Raw genomic sequence first — 22,833 nt, forward strand, 5'->3', positions numbered from 1 at the left:
TATTGGTCTACTTTACTTTTACTTTGGTGTCTTAACAAGGGGGTTAAAAACATTACTTAAATACAAACAAAAAGGTAGTAAATTAAAAGAAAGATGGTCTTAGGAATAAATTGCTATGGGACAAGGACAAAAAAACAAGTTTTGGTTTTACACATGCAAAAAAATGCTCTCATTTGTATTGATATCTGATATCTGAGTTGACTGAATACTTTTAGGAAAATCAAACTCATGTTATTTTCGAATTTACTTTGTCAGAACACAAAGCAGATAATAATTATATATCACTTCTTCCAAATAGTTCTTGGATCGGAGGCAGGAAGTGGGGAACTGAATGGATTGGTTGGTTTTTTTTCTTAGTAGGTAAAAGCAGAATAACTCAATCATAAAATGCACACAGCTGTATCTAAAAGAAAAATGCAAACACAACTTAACCAACTTTATTTGACTGCATCTTATTTAGACAGCTTGCACATTTCAAATCCCATTAAATCTCTCTCTCCAAAAGGATATGGGACAATAGAAGAAAATTATGCAGCAATATCCAGTCATCAAACAGCAGTCCAATATTTTGAGATACACGTGATATTTTATAGATACTCAACTCATATCTGACGTCAATATAATTTATGGTTATGTTTTTACAAACCTGAAAGCCCTGTAACATTATAGCACTCATTTTAGTGATGTCATGGTGCACTAAAAAGTAACTCTGATGCACTACCAATTTGCTTTTATCTATGCTCCTGGAAAGTGATGAACTTCATGATTTTTAGACACCATAATAAATATACACATCCAGTCTTATACATGTCAGCCAATACCATAACACAGGGCAAGGTAAAATTAAAACATGTGACAAACAAACTTCTTTACATAGATTTGTCGAGCAAGTAGGGAGGGTAATTTGGAGGAGAGGCAGAAAATATTAAAACCAATTTTTCAATAGTAATTTTTTTCTTTTTTTTTAAATTTTGCTGGCTTCAACTTCAAAAACTACTGTCTGGTTTCTGATCTGTGGACTTCTCGAGTAGTTTCATCCTAACGTAAGGGAAATTACAATCAGCCCACACATCAAAAATGATAGTATAGTATACCCGTTAGCTTCTTCAATACTAACATATATAGCTTCATGGTAGCATGTATAAAAATGTTCAGCAGTACCAACTGCCAAACCAGTGTCAGTGGATAGTACAGTCAGTCTTAAAGAGGCAGCACCCCGTTAAAAGAAAGTTGCACCAATTTTGCTCAGTTTTAGCCAAGTGAACTCACTCTTATCAATTTTAAATGGGATTGTTTTAAGATTATATAAGAAAAATGAAAGCCCACTACCAAGAAGTAAATCAATGTATGATGCTACTGCAACTGGAACGGAGACTTAGTTTTGATGCTGGGTTATCATGCTAGACATTAAAATTTTAGTCCACTTAAGTAAACCATTTTTGCATAACCAAAGAAAGATCTAAGGAAGACATTTATATTCAACATACACCAACTGAATAATACAGCAACGATCTGACTTTTTAGCCACAAAGTTGAGGTCATGTTTACAAACACCCAGGCAGTTCAGCAAAACGTGGTCAATTCTAGGGGAAAAGGTCAGCAGAGATGGTTTCACTGACAACGTGCCAAAAACACAATGACTGAAATGAAAATCTAGCATGTATCTATTTTAGAACTGTCCCCATTAGTGAGTCAAGCAACTATATGTTCATCAACTATCATTACTCATGAATCACCACATCAAACATAAAGTGGTGAGATAAAATTTGATAACTGTTTTAGCTCAGTTCCCTCCATATTAAAAATAACAGAAGCATCTCTATGATTGGCATTACTCTAAAGGCTAGAGCCCAAATGACATTTGAGCAAAGACATACTCAAAATTGTCAGCTGGAGAGCTGTGTATTGTGTGATCATCACATTTTAAATGTAATCAATATTCTGCCCATTAAACTTTCAAGAGCAACATAAAATGGAAAGAAATATTTGTCTTTAAAAAGAAGGATAAATGATCCCACCAGCAGGAAGATTTTATTTTTACCAAATCTGTGTACCATTATTTTAAAAGTACTTAATACCATGTTCACTTTCAAGACACTACACTGAGCAAGGAGCAGCTTTCCTTTAAAAAAAAAAAAAAAAAGGCAACAAACTTTCCTGAAAGGGGGCTTTTACCAACTGTTAATGGAGGTAGGGTTTTTTAAAAATACAGTAATTATAGCCATAAAATAAAATTCAAACCAAATCCTAGAGCAGAAGTAAAGCATATCCAAATTGAAGAAACAACAACACAGAATCCTACAAAACATTTTTCACAGAGCATCCATCTTTCTTTTTTTTTTTTTTAAATGGGTACCTAGGTTTTCCAGTTAAATTATCCATCGCATGTTTCCTGACTCAACTGAGAGCAATTAACTTCAAAATTTGTTACACTGCACAGATCGGCCAAAATACAATGTAACTGAACATGGTGATAACTATTACGAAAACCCATAGGACTCATTCCAAAAATTTTTTTTTTACAATTTTCCCTTTTGGTTTTCTGAGAACTAAGCAAAGCCTCCCCAAGAATTTGCTCAAATAAGTGAAAAGAAAAGAAAATCAGTTTAAAATGGATACAATGCACCTTGAAATTTATTTCCAAGACCAAGAACCAAAGTTAAGCATGTTAAGAAACAGAAGTAATGTGAAATCCAAATCAAGTGGGAAAAAAAGTTCCAACTGCTTTGTAAAAGCTGTTCTTCACAGCTTAGCGATAATTTTGATTAAATAAAATCATACCAATTTACATTAATTTTCTATTCTTTTCCAAAAATTCCCTCACTCTCAAAAAAAAAAAAGTGCATCCAAAAACCCAGCAATTCCCGGCTCCATCAACTTTTCTCATCCCTTTTAAGTCATTTCTCAAAGATTTTCCAAGTAGATTCAACTTCTTACTGTAAGGGAAAAAGGGACTTTACAGTAAACCACTCTGTCACTCACCTGGAAAAAAGTATCCAAATTATAAAAATCTGAAATAATTTATTATCAAATTTAGAATTTAAATAAAAACAAAGGTTTTCTTGCAAAGGCCTTAAAGAAAAGGAAAAGATAGCATGCATTCAAAAACTAGAGATGAAGACAAATATACTTATCTACACAGGCACTGGCAGACGCAATTTAATTGTTATCTTTACTCATTGTAAGACACACCCAACCCTACATAACATTTTTTTTCATTCACTAATCACTGAGGTACCAATATTCAAGAATGGAAAATTTAATATTGAAAAAATAAAACCTAAAATTGAAGCTTTCCCCCACCCCCTTCAGAAAACTATGGCAGGTTTCATGTGAAATGTTAGTATACTTAGATTTTTACAATCTTACATTGGCTTTTTTAAGGAACAAAAATCATGTTCCACTTACTGGTTCTGTGACAAAATGATCACTGTGTAAATGACATTGTCAGCAGACTTTGCAAATGAACAAACAAATCTTGGCTATCAACTGGCACATCTTGCTGGTACCAAAAGAACTCTTTAAGTTTAAAACAATCTCTTTTAATTCAGAACAAATGCGCCATGCCAAAGTGCAACAAATATTGTGCGACACTCAATGAGACACTGACAGATAAGAGCTGCATGGAAATTACTAAATCCACCTGCAAAGCAATTCTGTACAAATTGCATTGCATGCAAAGGTCGATTCTGCGTAGTTGGAAAGTTGTTCCTTGATGTCAGTTTCTCAACGCAGCCACAATTTAAGTCGCAGTGCATCAACTCCATTTAAATAGTATCTGAACAGCCTCTTATCTCGAACAAAACCAAGATTTTCATAAAGTTTCAAAGCAGACTTATTCGTTATTTCTGTTTCCAAAACAACCTTCAAAAAAAAAAAAGAGGAAACTGAGTTGCAATTTTATGTATTTGAAATTAATTCTATAATTTCAAAATTTGACAAATCACATATAAAGTAAACATTTTAAGTATTTAAGAAAAACATACCGTATCGGTTTTAAATTGATGGTGAAACAAATGTTAAAGAGAAAAAAACCAGAAAAATAGTCACTGAAATTGTGATAGTAATTTTCTCTTGGGGCAAGGAGAGGTAGGAATGTGAACATTTTCTGTTCTATTGATTTTTTGTGATGTTTGGAAGTTTTAGCAATGAGAATATATGTTTTTGTACTAAACAAAGATGAATTATTTCCCTGTGGAGAAAAACAGCGTGACAAAAAGATGAAGAAAAAAAAAATATCAACAATAAAAACTTGGAAGAAAAAGGACCAGTACTTGAAACTATTCAAATTGACCTCCGACGCCTATATTTTCATTAATTTGTCATCATTTAGCCTGGCAACAACTACCATATTATCTAGAGTCTACACCAGAATCTGCAAATTATAGCCCTTGGGCCAAATGTGCCTGTTGCCTGTTTCTGAAAATAAAGTTTTATTGGAACACTACCAATGCCCATTTGTTTACGTGCTATCTAGGACCGCCTTCTCAATACCAGAAGCAGAGCCTAACAGCTGCACCAGAGATCTAGAGTCTGCAATGTCTAAAATATTTATTATCTGACTCGCTGTTTAGACCAAAGGTACCGCAAAATTAGTTAACTGGAGGGTTTGTTAAAATAGATTGCTGAGACCCCTGAGTATATTTGGGGTGGAGCCCAAGAATCTGTATTTTTAAAAAATTGCTACTTGATGCTGAGGCTGCTAGTTGGGAGACTACAGTCTGCAAACAAATGACTTCATATTATGGACATCAACACTTAACAGAAGAACACATAAAGTATTAACTTCTGAGTCTTTTTTAGAATGGCCCTGACAATGAGTAAGTGACATTTTTTGATATTCTAATTTCCTTTTTTTAATTTGTTTCTACCTTCCTCTACCAAAATATCCTCTATCCCATCCTCCCACCTTGTAGATACACAACTCTATTTGCCTTTCTATTGCTTCTCAACCTACCTCATTGAGAATTACCAACACAGTGAGCTACAGTTACTACTGTAACTACTACTACGAACCCTCAGGTGCTTGAAGTGGGACAAAAAAGAGCAAAGTATAATTAAACAAAGGCCCAAGTGAAGCCTATGAGACTCTCTGTTCTATCTCAAGCTATCAAAACATTTGACAAGAATTCAAACGGATATAAATAATAGGGAAAAGAATATACCTCAACTCATCCTCTGCAAAAGTGAACTCATGATCAACTCCTCCTCCACAATTCCGTATCTTAGTAACAAGATCTCCATCCTAACAATGCCTCAAACCTGAAACCAAGAGTCATTGTTGAAATAATTTTTTCCCTCTCTATGCCCTGCTACAAACATCCAAGCACGAGTATTGCAATTTTCTCTCTTAAATCTCTCAAATCAACCCTTTTCTTTCTATCCCTGATACCATTCTAGTCCAAGCTCCCAGAATACTGAAATTCTAAGATCTAACTCAAAAGTCTTCCATACTCTTGTTAACTCCCTGCTTAAAACCATTTACTGACTCCTTTTTGTCCTCCAGATAAAGTCCACAATCTAAAAGCAATCTAAAGAAACCTAAAAGGCCCATCAAAATATGGCCTTTAACTACCTTACCAACTTCACTTTCGGTCCCTCCAGCCCCCTGCCTGTGCTCTTTCAGCTCTCCATGATCAACACTGAACTTTCAGTTTCTGACACCCACCGTGATCTTTCCCACCTTAGACCTTTCACACAAGTTGTTTTCTCTGTCTGGAAGGATGCTCTTCCTGTCCTCCTTGCTTTTGTTGTTAGTTTGTCCCTTCCAGACTGGGTGAAGTAGTATCCCCTTCTTTTGTATTACCCTAACAGCACTCTGCACCATTCCTTATCCAACTACATTCTCATTCAACATTTAATGACTGTGACAGCTCTCCTAGGTGATGAGCCCAAGAAGGGCGGGGATCATGTGTACCTCCTTCACAGCCGTTTCCTATGTACTTAACATACTGGCTAACACAGAGAAGGCTCTTAAATATTTGTAAATTATATACATCCTACATACCCTTCATTATATTACATATATTACATAAACATTAGACAAATGAAAGTTTTACCAAACTTTTAAATGACCAAAGTACTGAAAGAGAAAGCATCATCTTAAAGCAACTGCCTATACAATTTACTCATTAAAGTAAATCACTTGCTAAATATGAACTTTTAAAAGGTCTAAAAACAAGTAATAAATAAATCAGGAGCAAGAGAAAATATTACTAAGAAGGAATATTTAAATAAATGTTGTACAACAAATAAATTGGTTTAAGAATAAAAGTCCCCCCAAACTACCAGACCTCATACAGCAATTCAGTAATGTGGCAGAATACAAAATCAATGTACAAAAATCAGTTGCTTTCTTATATACTAACAATGAAAATATAGAAAGGGAAATTAGAGAATCGATTCCATTGACTATAGCACCAAGAACCATAAGATACCTGGGAATAAAACTAACCAAAGAGGTAAATGATTTGTACTCGGGGAACTAAAGAACACTCATTGAAGAAATTGAAGAAGATGCAAAAAGATGGAAGAGCATTCCATGCTCATGGATTGGAAGAGTAAACATTGTTAAAATGTCTATACTGCCTAGAGCAATCTATATTTTCAATGCCATCCCGATCAAAATTCCACCGGCATTTTTCAAAGAGCTGGTACAAACAATCCTAAAATTTGTATGGAACCAGAAGGGACCCCGAATTGCTAAGGAAATGTTGAAAAAGAAAAACAAAACTGGGGGGCATCACACTGCCTAATTTCAAGCTTTACTACAAAGCTGTGATCACCAAGACAGCATGGTACTGGCACAAAAGCAGACACATACACCGGTGGAACAGAGTACAGAGCCCAGATATGCACCCACAACTCTATGGTCAAATAATCTTTAACAAAACAGGAAAAAATACACTGTGGAAAAAAGTCTCTTCAATAAATGGTGCTGGGAAAATTGGACAGCAATGTATAGACGAATGAAACTTGACCATTCTCTTAAACCATACACAAAGAAAAACTCAAAATGGATGAAACATCTCAACATGAGGCAGGAATCTATCAAAGTTCTAGAGGAGAACATAGGCATAACCTCTTCGACATTAGCCACAGCAACTTCTTTCAAGACATGTCTCCAGGGGACGCCTGGGTGGCTCAGTTGGTTGGACAACTGCCTTCGGCCCAGGTCATGATCCCGGAGTCCCAGGATCGAGACCCGCATAGGGATCCCAGCTCCATGGGGAGTCTGCTTCTCTCTCTGCCCTTCTCCTCACTCATGCTCTCTCTCACTGTCTCTCTCTCAAATAAATAAATAAAATCTTTAAAAAAAAAAAAAAAAAGACATGTCTCCAAAGGCAAAGGAAATAAAACCGAAAATGAACTTTCGGGACTTCATCAAAATCAAAAGTTTCTCCATAGCAAAGGAAACAGTCAACAAAACAAAGAGGCAACCCACCGAATGGGAGAAGATATTCGCAAATGACACTACAAAGGGCTGATGTCCAAGATCTATAAAGAACTCCTCAAACTTAACACACACAAAACAGATTATCATGTCAAAAAATGGGTAGAAGACATGAAAAGACACTTCTCCAAAGAAGACAAACAAATGGCTAACAGACACATGAAAAAACGTTCATCATCCTTAGCCATCAGAGAGATTCAAATCAAAACCACATTGGGATACCACCTTACACCAATTAGAATGACCAAAATTAACAAGACAATAAACAAGAAGTGCTGGAGAGGATGTGGGGAAAAGGGGAACCCTCTTACACTCTTAGTGGGAATGCAAGTTGGTGCAGCCACTTTGGAGAACAGCATAGAGATTCCTCAAGAAATTAAAAATAGAGCTTCCCTATGACCTTGCAATTTCACTACTGGGTATTTACCCCAATGATATAGATGTAGTGAAAAGAAGGGCCATCTGTACCCCAATGTTTATAGCAGCAAGGGCCACGGTCGCCAAACTGTGGAAAGAACCAAGATGCCCTTCAACGGACCAATGGATAAGGAAGATGTGGTCCATATACACTATGGAGTATTATGCCTCCCTCAGAAAGGATGAATACCCAACTTTTGTAGCAACATGGACGGGACTGGAAGAGATTATGCTGAGTGAAATAAGTCAAGCAGAGAGAGTCAATTATCATATGGTTTCACTGATTTGTGGAGCATAATAGCATGGAGGACAAGGGGAGTTAGAGAGGAGAAGGGAGCTGAGGGAAATTGGAAGGGGAGGTGAACCATGAGAGACTATGGACTCTGAAAAACAATCTGAGGGGTTTGAAGGGGCGGGGGTGGGAGGTTGGGGGAACCAGATGGTGGGTATTGGAGAGGGCACGGATTGCATGGAGCACTGGGTGAGGTGCATAAACAATGAATTTTGGAACACTGAAAAAAAATCAAGTCAAATTAAAATGTAAAAGTCAACAGGGGCGCCTGGATGGCTCAGTGCGTTAAGCGTCTGCCTTTGGCTCAGATCATGATCTCAGGGTCTTGGGATTGAGCTCCGCATGGGGCTGTCTGCTCAGTGGGGAGCCTGCTTCCCCTTCTCTCTCTGCCTGCCTCTCTGCCTAGTTGTGATCTGTCAAATAAATAAACAAAATCTTTAAAAAAAAAAAAAAAGAAGAAGAAGAAGAAGAAGAAAAGTCAACAATTTTTCCCTGCTCTTAAAAATATGGAATTTATTTTTTAGTAATGTATGTCATCTTCCAGTATGAAAGATCACTACAATCTGATCAATACAGGTTTTTAATTTTGAACAATTCTCTTGGGTAACTCCTAGAATTCTGTTTTAGGCCACCACCTACTTAGAGCTAAAATGTGTCAAAACAATTAACATGTGAAGCAATAAATGTACAACAACGCCAAACTTGGAACTTGATTTCACAGAAAAAGGAGTGAAAGATTTTTTTTAAGTTATTGTTTACTGAAGGCTTACTAAATGCTTTGTAAGGGATTTTACATGCATTATGTCATTTTACATGCATTTGTCATTATGTTATTTTCAGAATAACCCTATTAAACAGATATGATTTTCTCCAATTTACAAAAGAATGAAACTCAAGGCCACTAGTACTGCAAAAACAGACCAGACTGCAAATCTGAACTAAAACTTAATAGTATCCACTCTTCTGTGCCTCCCCCGCTGATTGTTTCCCAGAGTAAAACAAGGCAGCAAATGAGAGATCTAACCTACTTAAGACACAATGAAGGGGATCTAAGTCTATGTTTGTTAATATTTGGCAACTGAAAATAGTCAAGACACATCTGAAGCTTATTATGGCTACATAAGGTGTGGTAAAGAGCTGTATTCATGTTTGTTGGCATCCTAACAGATTAGTGAAATACAGCCCAATTACACAGAAATGGAATTACACAAAGGGCTAACCTTAGTTTAAATGAAAAGATTCTCCCAGTACTCACATTCTCTAAACAAAGAGATCATCTGACAAAACAAAATGTCAAAAAAAAGTAACTACTTTTTAATACTTAATCATTCAAATTCTTATAAACACATTAAAAGAGAATCTGGGTTTAGAGTGAACTCAATATAAAACTATTCTTTCAGTCCACATCATGGGAGTATTACATAGGAAGCCAAAGGATAATGAGGCTACTTTGGTCCCAAAGAAATTTGCCAAAGTAGAATTCTACTTAACAGAAAAAGGATTACTGCGAAGTTCCACGGACTCTCTTAGCAACAAACCATTGTCAGGATAAGCCAAACTATTACAGTTTCGAAAGACTTTTTTAATATTGTAGGCTGGAATTGCCGGAGGGAGGGCAAGCTGTTCACTGCCAGAACCTAAGCACTAGCCTATGGTCTGGCACCTCACACACCTTCCATCAATACTACTGAATACTACTATTGCCCTTTTTTTTTTTTTTTTTTTAAAGATTTCATTTATTTGACAGAGAGAGACACAAAGAGAGAGGGAACATAAGCAGGGGGAGTGAGAGAGGGAGAAGCAGGCTTCCCGCTGAGCAGGGAGCCCGATGTGGGCCTCGATCCCAGGACCCTGGGATAGTGACCTGAGCCAAAGGCAAGACACTTAACAACTGAGCCACCCAGGTGGCCGGTACTATTGCTTTTCATAACATTCCTTTAAGATCAGAATTACAATCATATGGCACAGACAAAGAAACTATAACCCAGGACTCTCATAAGCAGTTCTTTAATTAGGACAAACTATTCAACCAAAAGTTCTTACAGCTTAAAGATCTCCATTTCACTCTGTTCTTTACCAAGCAGCCTCTGTCTGATAGCCAAAATTTTTCCAGTGAAACTAAAACATTCAACATGTAACTGTTAAACATAAAAGGCTTAAAAGTCATCTTTGTACAATATCAAAAAAATCATAAAAATACATGAGATTTATTTGCATATATCAAGATATTACATGTATTTTATTAATATGTAACAGATTTATTATTGGTTATAAGAAATTAGGCCACTGTTGGTAGGACTGTAAATTGGTACAGCTATCATGGAAACAGTTATGGAGGTTCCTTAAAAAATTAAAAATAAAACTACTATATGATCCAGCAATCCTATATTCCAGAACACTTTTTCATGCTATTTGTATTTTTCTTACTATTTCCTCTACTGTAAGACATAAACCCAAGATGCTTGTTCTAGAAGCCACTACATGTTTGGCAGCCAGAGCATGTGAGGGTGTAACCAAGTTAAAGCCAGGTCAGCAATAAAGGTAATGCATTTCTCATTCATGAAGCAACAAATCCACTTGTTTCTTTTTTTGATGTTGTAACTTTACAGACAGCTCCATATATATAGAAAATGAAAAAGATATTAGTTATGCTGTTTAACATGTCTAATTCTAACATAAAAAGTTAGGAAAGTAATAGTATGGCAAAATGAAGATAAATAGTAGCTCCAGAGAGTATTTCATTATTATTCAAACAAAAACATCATCTACATTTCAACTCTGTGATTACTAATTTTGGTTTAATATGTTGTGAATTTATCTTAAAATGAAAAGAGCTACCAAGAGCAATAAAACACGACTCAGGGTCACAAATTCTACAAACAGAACAGGAAGGAAAAACTGACTGGATGTGCATGGTAAGGCTTCAGAGAGATTTCCAAACGTAACTCTCTACAGGTGCAGAAAATTAAAAATCTCTTTAAGAATTAAAAAAAAAAATAGCAGTACAACCTAAGTGGTGGAAAATGTAATTTAAATCCCTCCTCAAATCTCTTTCCAATAATTTGCTGAAATTTCTTAACACTTTAAGGGAAAAGATGGTTGACCTAACTTAATAAAAGTAAAATCACATGTTGGTTACTTTATAATTGGTTACTATATTCTTAGAAATTAAAATTTCAGTTTTCCTCAAAACAATGAATTATATACAAGACTGTTTTTACACATGATTTTGTTTTTACCAAAAGGTATTTTAACAACTGATAAACTCTGAGGATAGTTTTTTTTTTTTAAATCTTACTATGTACAAAATAAATAAGATGACTGCCATTCCTAGAAAGCTTATAGAAAGCTCAGAAGCAAAGACAAGGTAATAATTCAAAATTCAAAAATGCATTAAAAAAAAAAAGAGGTACAGACAAAATGTTGGAAGCACTGACTTAATCAGTCAACAAATACTTAAGAACCATTGTACTCTATCAGAAATGCCACACTACTAAGAACACAGCAGTAAACAAGAAGAGGAATCTCTGCTCTCCTTAGCAGCTAAGGCACAGACTGAACAGCAAAGTGAATTTTTCAAAAACAGAAGCCAAGAAAACCACAGAAGCCACACAAATGATTCTGTCCAGAAGGATTAAGGAAAACTTTAAAAAGTTATTGATACTTATTTTGGATCTTAAAGACAGAGAAGTAGTTTAATAAATAGAGGAGAATCAAGAAGCTACTAGGTCTAGCAAATACATCAGTAAGAAAATAGTTACACTGGGGTCGAGGGGGAAGAAACCAAACCAAAATGGAATGAAATGGTAATAAAAGGAAGTGGAACCAACAAAGACAAATTAACTATCAAAAATTAGAAGGGAAAAAGGGATAGAATTGTGCCTTATATAGTCTAAAACACAAGGAAAGCCTTATAAAGAGTAAACAAAGGTTCTAATCCCTTCATAGAGAAAAACTTATCTGAACAATGTGGGACACAGACAATTTTTTTAAACATAGCAGAGTTCTCTAATTCAGAGGCAGAGTTATTCGAACTGCAAAAACATCATACAAAAGAAATAAGCTTATGGAACTATCCTCATTTCAGACTAAGATTAGTTAAAACTTTACTTACTTTACTTAAAAGTAAATCAGAATTAGATTTTTAGGCCCACAATGAAAAGATACCATAAAATGTGTCACTAATTAAGGATCTAACTTTGAGACTAAAATGATATATCCCAAATCTCTGTATCAATCCCCAGAACTTTCAAAGGAAAACCAATACTGTTTAAACATTTGTTCAGCTAAGGTAAAGCACACTACCCTGTCTCACCGGTAGTGACTAGGCTAACTCACAGAAGGTATAACACCATTAAGGAACACAATACGCCCTGTTTGTACATCCCTCTTCACTGGAAACCACTCTTTTCAGTAGCAGTAGAGGATTAAAACATGGTCTTATCAACCCAAAGATTTCTCCAAACTGTTCAGCAACTTTTAGGAAGCTTGACTTCTCCTGATGAACTAACCAGTGTGGCTATGGTCCAAACATAGAGACTTATACCCATCAACATATACAATCCAATCCTCTTCTGCAAATTTTAGTTACCAGCCATTTAAATGATCAGGGTCACTGCATCTTTTACTTTGCAACATTATATTAAAAGCTGTGAACAATATAAGCTCCTTCACTATGTGTGAATTATCTCATCTGAAATAATGCTGAATATCCTGAAATGCCAGGATGATTTCTTCTATGCTGCCCAACATGCCTGAAGGCCTTCTCATATAACCACCATTTAGTGCGATCTGTCAGAATACAAACTAATGTGAACAAGAAACGTGAGACTACTCTATGGTAAAGCTCTGTATTCCAACATGGAAACATGTTCATGACATATTGTTAAATAAAAAAAAATTGCAGAATAATAATTATGGCTTCATTTGTGTAAAGAAAAAGTATTACACAGCTTAGATGTGTATTTAGAAATGGGAGGATACATGATCTGATGAACAGTAGCTATAAGTGGAAAGAAGAATGAAGAGCTGCAGAGCGTGAAGACAGTGAATGAAGGGACTCTGTACCCCCAAATCACACATCATGCTTAATGACTGTATACATTTTGTACAGGAAAAAAAAAATCCACCTTAAAAAAAAGTAATCAAAACAAGTTGTAGTCTTTTGAGGAAAAAAACCTAATTTCAAGTATTTTGAGAACTCTCTAAGGCATAGTTACACTCCAATAATAAAGATAATTGTCACCTGTACTGTTCATAAAATTATTAGCACAATATAACCTTGTTCCTTCTCAGTCACCACGCCTGTATTAAAAACATCTATACTTCTCCAGTTTATACTTATTTCCTTTCACATTATGACAGTAAATCTTAACATTCCCAACCATCACCATGAATTATGGAGCACTCACTATGTGTATAGCACAGTGCTCTAGGAAACAAAGAAATTATAGCCGTGGTTAGGCTGTACAAACAAGGTAAAGAGAAAAGACACTCTTAGGCTAATGCACAGAGAGGTCTACATTTTAAAAAGTGGTTGTCTTTTTTTCTCCTCAGCCTTCTCATTATTTAATGCTGAGAGATTTTTTTCAAACATGGAATGGAATGTCTTTCATATGAGCTGACAGTTGGCACACAGTTTAAAAAAAATGTTATTTAGAGAGAAACTAAGGCTAGTATGGAAGGAAATTGCAGTAAAATTAGTAATAACAGCTACCTTATATGACTTTAACTGATAACAAATCCTCTGAATACCAATTCTTCTGAATATCAATTATTTACTGAAAATGTCTAAGATTTCACCTTTACATTTTGACAAAGAGCAAATTTCAGCTCTCATTATCATCTTAAAATTTGTTCTAGGTCAAAATTCATGTGTTTTTAAAAGGAAAATAATTTTTACCACAAGCGACAATTATATAATTATATAATAATAGTTTGCAATGAAATTTGCAGTGTAATTTATTATGAGATATTTATTAAAAAAAAAAAAACTGGTAGAATACCAGTTTAAGGTTTTAAACATTTAGAAAGACTTACCTCATCACAGTCTCCTTCAACCATGGCATATATAGCTTTCTTAACCAAGTTTGTACCTAGAATATAGATATGAGTATTAATGAAGAAAAATTTAGTTTCTTAAAGATACCTAAAATTATCATATTCATAAGCACAGAAATATCAAATGCTGGCTTCTACCTTGAGTGCACATACACACAATCTTAAGTGAGAAAAAAATTTAAACTGAGAGGCCAAGAGAACCTACATAGCAATGTAAGTTTCCTTTTAAAAGACCTATCTCTATGTGTATCCTTTTTTCTTAGGTGTAATTACTTGCTCAAAGGAGTTTGTGCTGTTCAGTTTAAAGGTAAGAGAAAAAGGGAAAAAGAAAAAGACAAGATATGGTATGGCCAGAGCAACCCAGGAAACCCTTGAACTAGCCAGAAGTTACTACAAGACTCTTGAGCTAATTTTGCCAAAAATCACACCAGAAACTGCTGGGATGCAGAGTGGGCCCAAAATACTGGTTGATTCCTACAAACCCGATAGGGAGCCTGAGCATACTGAAGTCCAGCATTCCCAAATGACGCCAGTATTCTCTGTAAATGTCTCGCAAAATGTATCCTAGTTTAGGGTCAGATGCATTTGGCTCGTAAGAGGGAAAACAACTGCCAACTCTGATTTTTAAGAAATCCAAATTCTGTAAGGAATCTCTTAATTTCCCAACCATGCACATGAGGAAGAACACATTGCATGGGCCAAACAATATGTCTATGGGCTAGCATACAGCCCTCAAGCCACCAGGTTCTGCCCTGAGAACTAGCCAGACAATTGCTTATCATTTGCCATGAGCCCTTATCAGCTCTTTTTAATGTGCCAAAAATGCAAACTTGGCTTATATAACAAGTCCAATCCATTAAAAACCTTAGTAGTAAAATCTAACCTCTAGTAAGAAAGATTGGTTAAACCAAACGTATTAAGTCTACCTATTCATGATTTTTACTGACATTTCAAATTATGTGAAACAGTCTTAAATTGGACAGTAACATTCGTATAAAAAAAAACCTACAAGTGACAAAAAACTACTAGTAATTAAATACTGGTATAGGCATTAAATCTTTCACAAATACTTACTTAGCTTTACTAGATCCCAGAATTTGACACGGTCAGACAAGTGTTTGATCCCCATCCTGAACAAAGAGCCAGTGGGTCCTAGACACTAGGACAATGGCTCTTAACCAGGCTTACATCACAGTCACCTGGGGAAGCTCCAGCCCTACTTCTAACAGGACAAACAAGATTGTCAGGAGGAGGGACCTACACATTTGCTTTTACCACCCAAATGATTCTAATGACCATTATAAATCATAAGCGTAAGATTAACTGAAAATGCCAGGAAAAGTAGACCCAAGAAGGAGATGGAATTGGGAATACTAAGAAAGCATTCTTTCTCCCGGTCCTCCCTGAACTGCCAGTATGTTTGAGGACTAGTACTAGCACTAGTACTAAATAATGGTAACAATTTCTCCATAATTTTGCCTTGAGGTCCACTTAACACAGGTATAGACAGCTCCTAGAGTGCGGTTATCAGTGCCCCAATGATGCTACTGAAAACTGCAGTATACAGTATAAACAAAGAATTTTGAATATGATCAAAAGAAATGTTTGGAGGTAGAAACTGATCACCTATTACTTGCCAGAAAGATAATTTCTCAAACAAAACATTAATAAAGAAACAATTCATTTTAAGAACATTTAAAAAATATTTTGAAATAAAAACCACCTTAATTTCCTTCTCTTACCTTCTTTCTCATTCCTGCATATTTACATATAAATCTTTTGCTTTAAAAAACAAAAATGAAAATAACTTATGCATTCATTTAGTGACATAGTATTTTCCTTACCAATGCCATTTCTCCTGTATTTGGAATCCACGGCTAACATGGCTATATAACCTCTGCGGAACATCTTTTTGTGCATATCCAACTTGCAAACGATGGCACCTACACATTCCTCCCCTACCATGGCCTTAAAAATAAACAAACAGTTATGAAGAATACATTGCCATCAGGTACGGCACAATTACCCAGGGAAACAGCAACCAACCATTGGTCACACTTTTGAGGAAGGAGAGGTAAGAATTCTAGTAATAGCAATCACATAAGTTTCAGAAATCTCAATTCCAGAAGTCCTTCAAATGTTCCAGTTTTAAAATCATTCAACATTGTTTAGGGTATGCTTACGCTTCTTACCAAACCCTAGGGGGAAAAGAAGCAAGATTCCCACAAAGCAAATATTCAAGTACCTTATAAGAGGTGCTTATAATTATTTGCAATAAAGACCTACATGTTTAAGATTTGGGAAGGAGGAAATATGTGAAAGTAATTTTTTTAAGAAAATTCTTTAGGATATGATAAAATACTGTAAATTTATCTCAATTCTAAAAAAGTTCTGCTGAAAGAAAAATATAAGACATGATATCTATACATGAACAGTAGAGTTAGATTTTGACCAAAAAAAAAAAAAAGTAATGATTTTCAGAAAAAAGACTTTAAGGTATTCTTTGGATCTTACCCAAGGCGTTTTTTCAGTGAAGGACTATGAAAACTAGATACACGATGGTCTCATTTTTAGGACACTCCTGACAGTATCATTATCATAAAGCTCAGAGAATATCCAGAGCTTAAAATCAGAGCTTCATATTAAAGCAAAAGCTTTAATATAATTTTATAGTTATTTTAATAAAAATGTATGTCTTCCCAGAGTGTTAAAAGTTACATGTTGAATAAATGCTAATCATCCCCCATTTTCATTAAGATTTCCAGTGTTACCATTAAAAATGTTTTTCAAAAGTTCCTTCACTCATGAAAAGTTCTAGTGATACTGTATTCTGGTAAGTATCAACAGGGATATAGCTCCAATTATTTAATAACATGTCAGCTTGCTAGAAATATGTGTTTGCTATAAAGAGCACTCATTAAAAAATAGGAAAACTTCAAATTATCTCTTAATAAAATTAAATTTTCAGAAGAAACTATTCCAACAACAAAAACCAGGAAACGGGTTAAAAAATTGAAAAGACCAGTTTATACTTAACTTAAACTTAATTTTGATGTGACATTTTTCAGTTCATCATTCTGTAACATGATTAAAAAGTCCTTTTTTAATTGTGGAGAAATCCTATAGGCAAGGTAATTCTAATCCATTTCACACAAACCTGAACTAGGTCAGAAAAATTCTTTTGAAGGGCTGTTAAACTGAACAATCCACGCTAATTCATTCCTGTTTTATCACACAATCCAATAAACCTCTAAAATTTCTATTTCCATTTTCATTCACAATAAATCAATCTGGTTTTATCAAAATTCTTTTGAAAACTAAAATTTCTTCCTGAAATAAGACCTGAAAAATACACAAAAATTTGCTGGCTGAACAACTCTTTTTAACAGCATTTTTCTGATTTGAAAGTAACTCACCTAAAATATATGTTTATGTGGTTGTGTATGTGTGTACATGTTGTACACATTAAATGGTACATTAAAAAACTTTTTGACCTGATAAGGAAAATGGAAACCTATATAAATCTATGACACAAAACTGTAGGACAGCTACACTTCACAGTTAGTAAACCATCCAAAAGAAGCTTCTTCAAAATCAGAACCACTAGAAACAATACAATTGGACAATACTTTCAAACTGGATAGGAATTTCAAACAAATCTTTGTCTTTTGACCAAGGAAGTGATAGGAAAACAAGTATTATACCAGTTCACACTTAGACTAGATTGACTTTTTCCTAATTAAGAGTATGAAGGAACAAAGATCAGGTACAAAATCAGTAAAAAAGATAAAAGCCCAATATATAATATGCTGTTACTAATAAGATGTTGATAGTGAGGAAGTTCTATTTTTTTTTTTTCTGATAAATTACTGATGGTTATACACTTATAAGAATCACTAAACTAGGGATACCTTGGTGGCTCAGTTGGTTAAGCATCTGCCCTCGAAAGAAGTCTTGATCCCAGGATCCTGGGATCCAGTCCCGCATTGGCGTTCCTGCTCAGTGGGGAGCCTGCTTCTACCTCTGCTTGCCTCTCCCTCTGCCTGTTGCTCCCCCTGTTGTGCTGTCTCTCTCTCTCTGACAAATAAATAAATAAAACCTTTAAAAAAAAAAAATCACTAAACTGGGGAACAAGTGGGTGGATCAGTCAGTTAAGCATCTGCCTTCAGCTCAGGTCACGTTCCCAGGGTCCTGGGATCCAGTGCCACATCTGTGCTCCTTGCTCGGTGGGGAGCCTGCTGCTCCCCTTGCTTGCGCACACTCTCTCTCTGACAAATAAATAAAGGCAATCTTAAAAAAAAAAAAAAAAGAATTGCTAAACTGCTTGTCAGTTTTTCTAAATAAAAGCTCTGCACATATATTTGGATCTCTTACTATCAAATGTGTTCTTTTTTCAAGGATGGAAACTGAAAAATTCCTGGCAAGATTAAGACTTAACTCTACAAGGCCAAATGCTTGTTAATCTATAAAACTTGAAAAATGTAAGTTGTGTGAAATAGAAATTCCCAAATTCCAGAATGCTATACATGAGAAAACAGAGGAAGCCATGAAGTTAAATTTAGAATAAACAGACTATAATACATCACTGGTAGTAAGCTTAAGATGTTCAAAAAGGCACCAACAGATGAAAATACCATGAACTCAAAAAAGGTAGAGATAAATTAGTTAAGACTAGAGTAACTGACAGTGTCCCATTTGTCTGGTACTCTACTTTCACACCTTTTACAGTTATTAGGAAGAATCATAAGAAACCGTCATTTTTGTTAGTCAGATAAGGTCAAGTATTGGCAATTTTCTAAGGTTCAACCTCATACACTCCATTTGATCCATTACAGGTTATATGGAAATCAGAAACGTTTTGGAGGTTTTCAATCTCTTCAGATTATTCATGTTTGCAAGAACAAGAGTCCCTTGATGAGGCATAACTTGGTAACACAATGATCTTCAATGAATAGGTCAAGAATATGTAATTTTTCAGGTTCTTGCTTATTTCCATATTGAGAGGTCAGGTAAAGTCCTAGCTTTACCTCTCAGCCACTAAATACTTGAAGCTTTTTTTTTTTTTTAAAGATTTTGTTTTTATGTAATCTCTATACCCAACCTGGGGCTCGAATTCACAAACATGAGATCAAGAGTTGCACGTTCCACTGACTGAGCCAGCCAGGCACCCCTAACTATCTGAAGATTTAAGCATTTTAAGTCATTTTGGTCCTTAATTTTTTTGCATTAAAAAAGGTGAAGTTGAGCTAGATTATATTTAAGATCCTTTACAGTTCTAACATGATATGACTTAAAATAAATATACACACTTATATTTGTTTTAAATTAGTTCTTATAGGAAATTCAAAAATTCGGGCCAACATAAAGGCCCCAATTCTAAATGGCTTCTGATTAAGTACTATTTTATGTTCAATACCTCCAGATATGTATTTGCACTAGTAAATCTTAGATGTCAACCACCTGTACATATCTCAATTTCCAGATATTCAGAATTTAATGTTAAACAGTTGGCTATTAAAGAGCTAAAGTACAAATTAGCTGATGAATTGGAAGGAGTCTATGAAATATCAAAATTAAAATTTACTAAGTTTATCAGAGTCTAAAATGGCAGACAAATTGAGAAAGGCCAAGGTAGTATCAGAACCCAAAGTTGCCTAAATACTATATATACAACTGTTTTCTGTAACTAACAGAAATACATATTTCAATTTAAGGTGTGACTCAATTGTATCCTTTTGTGGGTAAACTTACAATTAAATCAATCATAAATTTTTAGCAATTACATTGGCATTTAATATCACATGTAGAATAGTGCTATAAAATCACTTTCCCATGTTCACTGGCATAGGCATGGCTAAGAACTCCTATTTTGATACAGTGGTTAGAATCCTGGAAGAGCAGTTTTGTAGGCTAGAAGATAGTTCCCACAATTTAAACAAACATACTACATTGAAGTTTAGTAAACTGAACATAGAAAATAGCAGAACTACCATTACCTACAATACTGAAGCTATATTTTCAGATTATCAACATATGGAGTAAAAAAGATGGATTTCTAAAGCACTGTCAAAATGTCTTGCAGGGATTTGCTAAGTGCAACTAAGTCAATGCTAAAACAGTAAATAACAGTAGTGCTTCTCCCTTTACATATCATAAAATACTTCTTAAAAGCATGTTGCTTTTCCTCAGCAAAAGTCAATGGAAACAAAATGCTTGTGAGGACACAAATATAATGCATATACCCTCAATTAATATTTAAGTGGAAGGTTTCATACAGACTAAAACTGGTCGATATTACTGGGAAGAAACTACTGGTACTGCCAGTACTACATAAATTAAAAAAAATATATATACAACTATTTAGCTTATTTCATAGCCAGATCTTTTTTGTTTATACATAAATAAAAAAAAAAATTTGTCAACTATACTTCACAGAAGCCAGTGTTACTACTAGTATTTAGGTATATCTATGACCATTTTCTTAAAGAAAAAAATTAGATTAGTAACAATTTCACACTTAGTTTCCTACGTTCCAAAAAGGCATTTTGTTCAAGTTTCAGGAGTCTTTCAGCCACCCGAAGTGTTAGTAGCGCCTTCTACAATCTAACACTAGAAAACAGGCTGGCTACAACTGTTAATTGTCCTGTTGAAGTAAAAGGAAACAATCTCCATAATTACAGAAAATGCTTGTAAGATTTAATTCTCCAGTGTGGCCACAGCAAGTTTACTGACAATCATGTTCACCAAAACATGTTTATGCATACACTCTTCCCTGATTACGGCTGCAATTGAGAGATTAATAAAGCCTGTATCCGAACAGAACCATGTTCAAATTAAATAATTGCAAAGTGCTTTGAGGACGAGGGAAGGTAATTAAAAACGCTTAAACATGATTATAAGCTAATATAAACAGGATCCAAGACCCCCAACATGCATCACACAGGCTTGTTGCATTTACATATGAAGTTCAGCCAGATGAAGACGTCTTACCTTCAGAACACTTTCATTAAATAACTAGTAGTGTGCACACGCACTTTACATCATGTAACGTACTACGAAACGCAGGAGTATACATCCACTGCCACTCTCAGCCCTCACACTCCCTGCCCTGCACGGCCTGGATCTCTCTGCTGGGTTCACCCTCTTTGCATTCCATCCACTTACCAAGAAGCACAGCTGTGGCCAGTTGTGGATAAAATATCTATAGGTATAAATGGAGTAGGGTTCAGACAGATCTTTGGTGATCAGTCTCATGATATCGGGCATTTGTAGCTCGGATTCATATCGGACATAACGTATCGTCCGATCCTCCCCAGGCTCGACCTCCCTGCCTGAGGGGCTTCTTAAACTGCAGCCGGCGGTCAGGGATGAAGACAGCAGCCGCACCTGCTCGTCTTCCTCCTCCTCCTGCTCCGTGCCCTCCGCCAGTCCATTGCGGGCCGCCGCAGGATCGCTCGCCGCCACTGCCTCTGCCGGGCTGGGGAGCGCAGTTCTTCCATTACTGGGGAGGCAGTGAGGGGGACTCTCGCCCGAGTGTACCCCAGCTCCTTTTGTTGCAGTCGCTCTGGGCCCCCCGTCGGGGGGGGCCGTGGTCGTGGCCGTCTCGGCCACGCTCAAAACCTTGCTCTTGAGGGAGGCGGCCGCCCGGAGGTGCCGCAGTTCGGGGCTGATCAATCCGTTGAGCTGCTGCTGCTCCTGCGACGGCTGAGGGCAGCGGAGGCACGGATGCCCCTTGGCCGCCGCCGTCGTCTCGCCGCCCGCCGGGCTCCTGCCGCCGCCGCCTTCGTGCTCCTCGTCGTCCTCCTCGTCCTCGCTGCAGCAGGCGAGGGCGGCCCCCGCCGGGAAGGGACAGCGGGGCTCGGCCGCCGCCGAGGCCGGAGGTGCTGGTGGTGGGAGGAGGCTGCTAGGCCCAGGCGGTACCTCCGCCATCCTAGAGGCGACACAGACCGAGAGGGGAGGCCATGAGACCCGGCGGACTAGCGCGCAGCAGAGGGGGCGGCGGGCGGGGGGGGCGGCGGTGAAGGTGGGGGGGGGAACAAAGGCAGAAACCGTCCCTCACGGAGCAGCCCCCCAATTCCGCGCCCCCCCGCGCTCTTCAGCGCCGCCCAGCTGTTCAGCCGGCCACCGTCCCCGTCCGCCCGCACCCATCCGCTGGCCCTGTCACCGGCGGCCCCTCCCTGTCCTCTCCTCGCGGCTCACCCCGCACAGGTCCCCGCCGCCACTGCCGCCACTCCTCTTCCTCCTCAGCCGCCGCCGCCGCCGCCTCCTTCGCCGCCGCGGCCGCCTCCACCGCCGCCAAGGTTCACACTCAGCCGCCGTCGCCGTAAAGCGCCTCGGCTGTTACCCCGGGTAAAGTTTCCTAGGCCTGGCTTTACGACACTTCCCTGCCTGCCGGCTGCCGGGGCCAAGGGAAAGGGGCGTGGAGGGAGGTGACCTGTGGAGGGGCGGGGACGAAGGTGTCTCCTGTGGGCTCTGGGGGAGGCCGAGTGCTAATGGGTGGGGCTGTGGGGCGGGGAAGTTGCTCAGGGCTTCAGAGTCTCCAGCTCCCACTCCACTGTCCTCGTCTTTGAAATTCTTCCGCCCGCGGAGGTTAAGACGCTGGGCGGGGGAG

General features: G+C 37.1%; 1 protein-coding gene across 1 annotated transcript; it reads right to left on the reverse strand.

The window, feature by feature from the left end:
* Nucleotides 1-408: 408 nt before the first annotated feature.
* NAA30 (N-alpha-acetyltransferase 30, NatC catalytic subunit) lies at nucleotides 409-22,556 on the reverse strand. Its single transcript, XM_032875311.1, has 5 exons — nucleotides 22,422-22,556; nucleotides 21,387-22,152; nucleotides 16,067-16,190; nucleotides 14,202-14,257; nucleotides 409-3,864 (listed from the first exon to the last, which is right to left on the reverse strand). Exons 2-5 carry the CDS (start codon nucleotides 22,149-22,151, stop codon nucleotides 3,727-3,729), a joined length of 1,083 nt encoding a protein of 360 aa, XP_032731202.1. The 5' UTR covers nucleotide 22,152; nucleotides 22,422-22,556; the 3' UTR covers nucleotides 409-3,726.
* Between the last annotated feature and the right edge of the window lie 277 nt (nucleotides 22,557-22,833).

The sequence above is a fragment of the Lontra canadensis genome, unplaced genomic scaffold (assembly GCF_010015895.1).
Source record: "Lontra canadensis isolate GAN:19392208 unplaced genomic scaffold, GSC_riverotter_1.0 scaffold55, whole genome shotgun sequence".
Taxonomy (NCBI): Eukaryota; Metazoa; Chordata; class Mammalia; order Carnivora; family Mustelidae; genus Lontra; species Lontra canadensis.

Excerpts from the sequence above, each read along its gene's own strand:
- NAA30 (XM_032875311.1), bottom strand. The coding sequence starts at position 22,151 with ATGGCGGAGGTACCGCCTGGGCCTAGCAGCCTCCTCCCACCACCAGCA. Across the intron at positions 16,191-21,386 it reads GGCCACAGCTGTGCTTCTTG|GCCATGGTAGGGGAGGAATG; the intron begins GTAAGTGGATGG and ends TTTATTTTTAAG. Across the intron at positions 3,865-14,201 it reads TTGAAGGAGACTGTGATGAG|GTTGTTTTGGAAACAGAAAT; the intron begins GTAAGTCTTTCT and ends TTTTTTTTGAAG.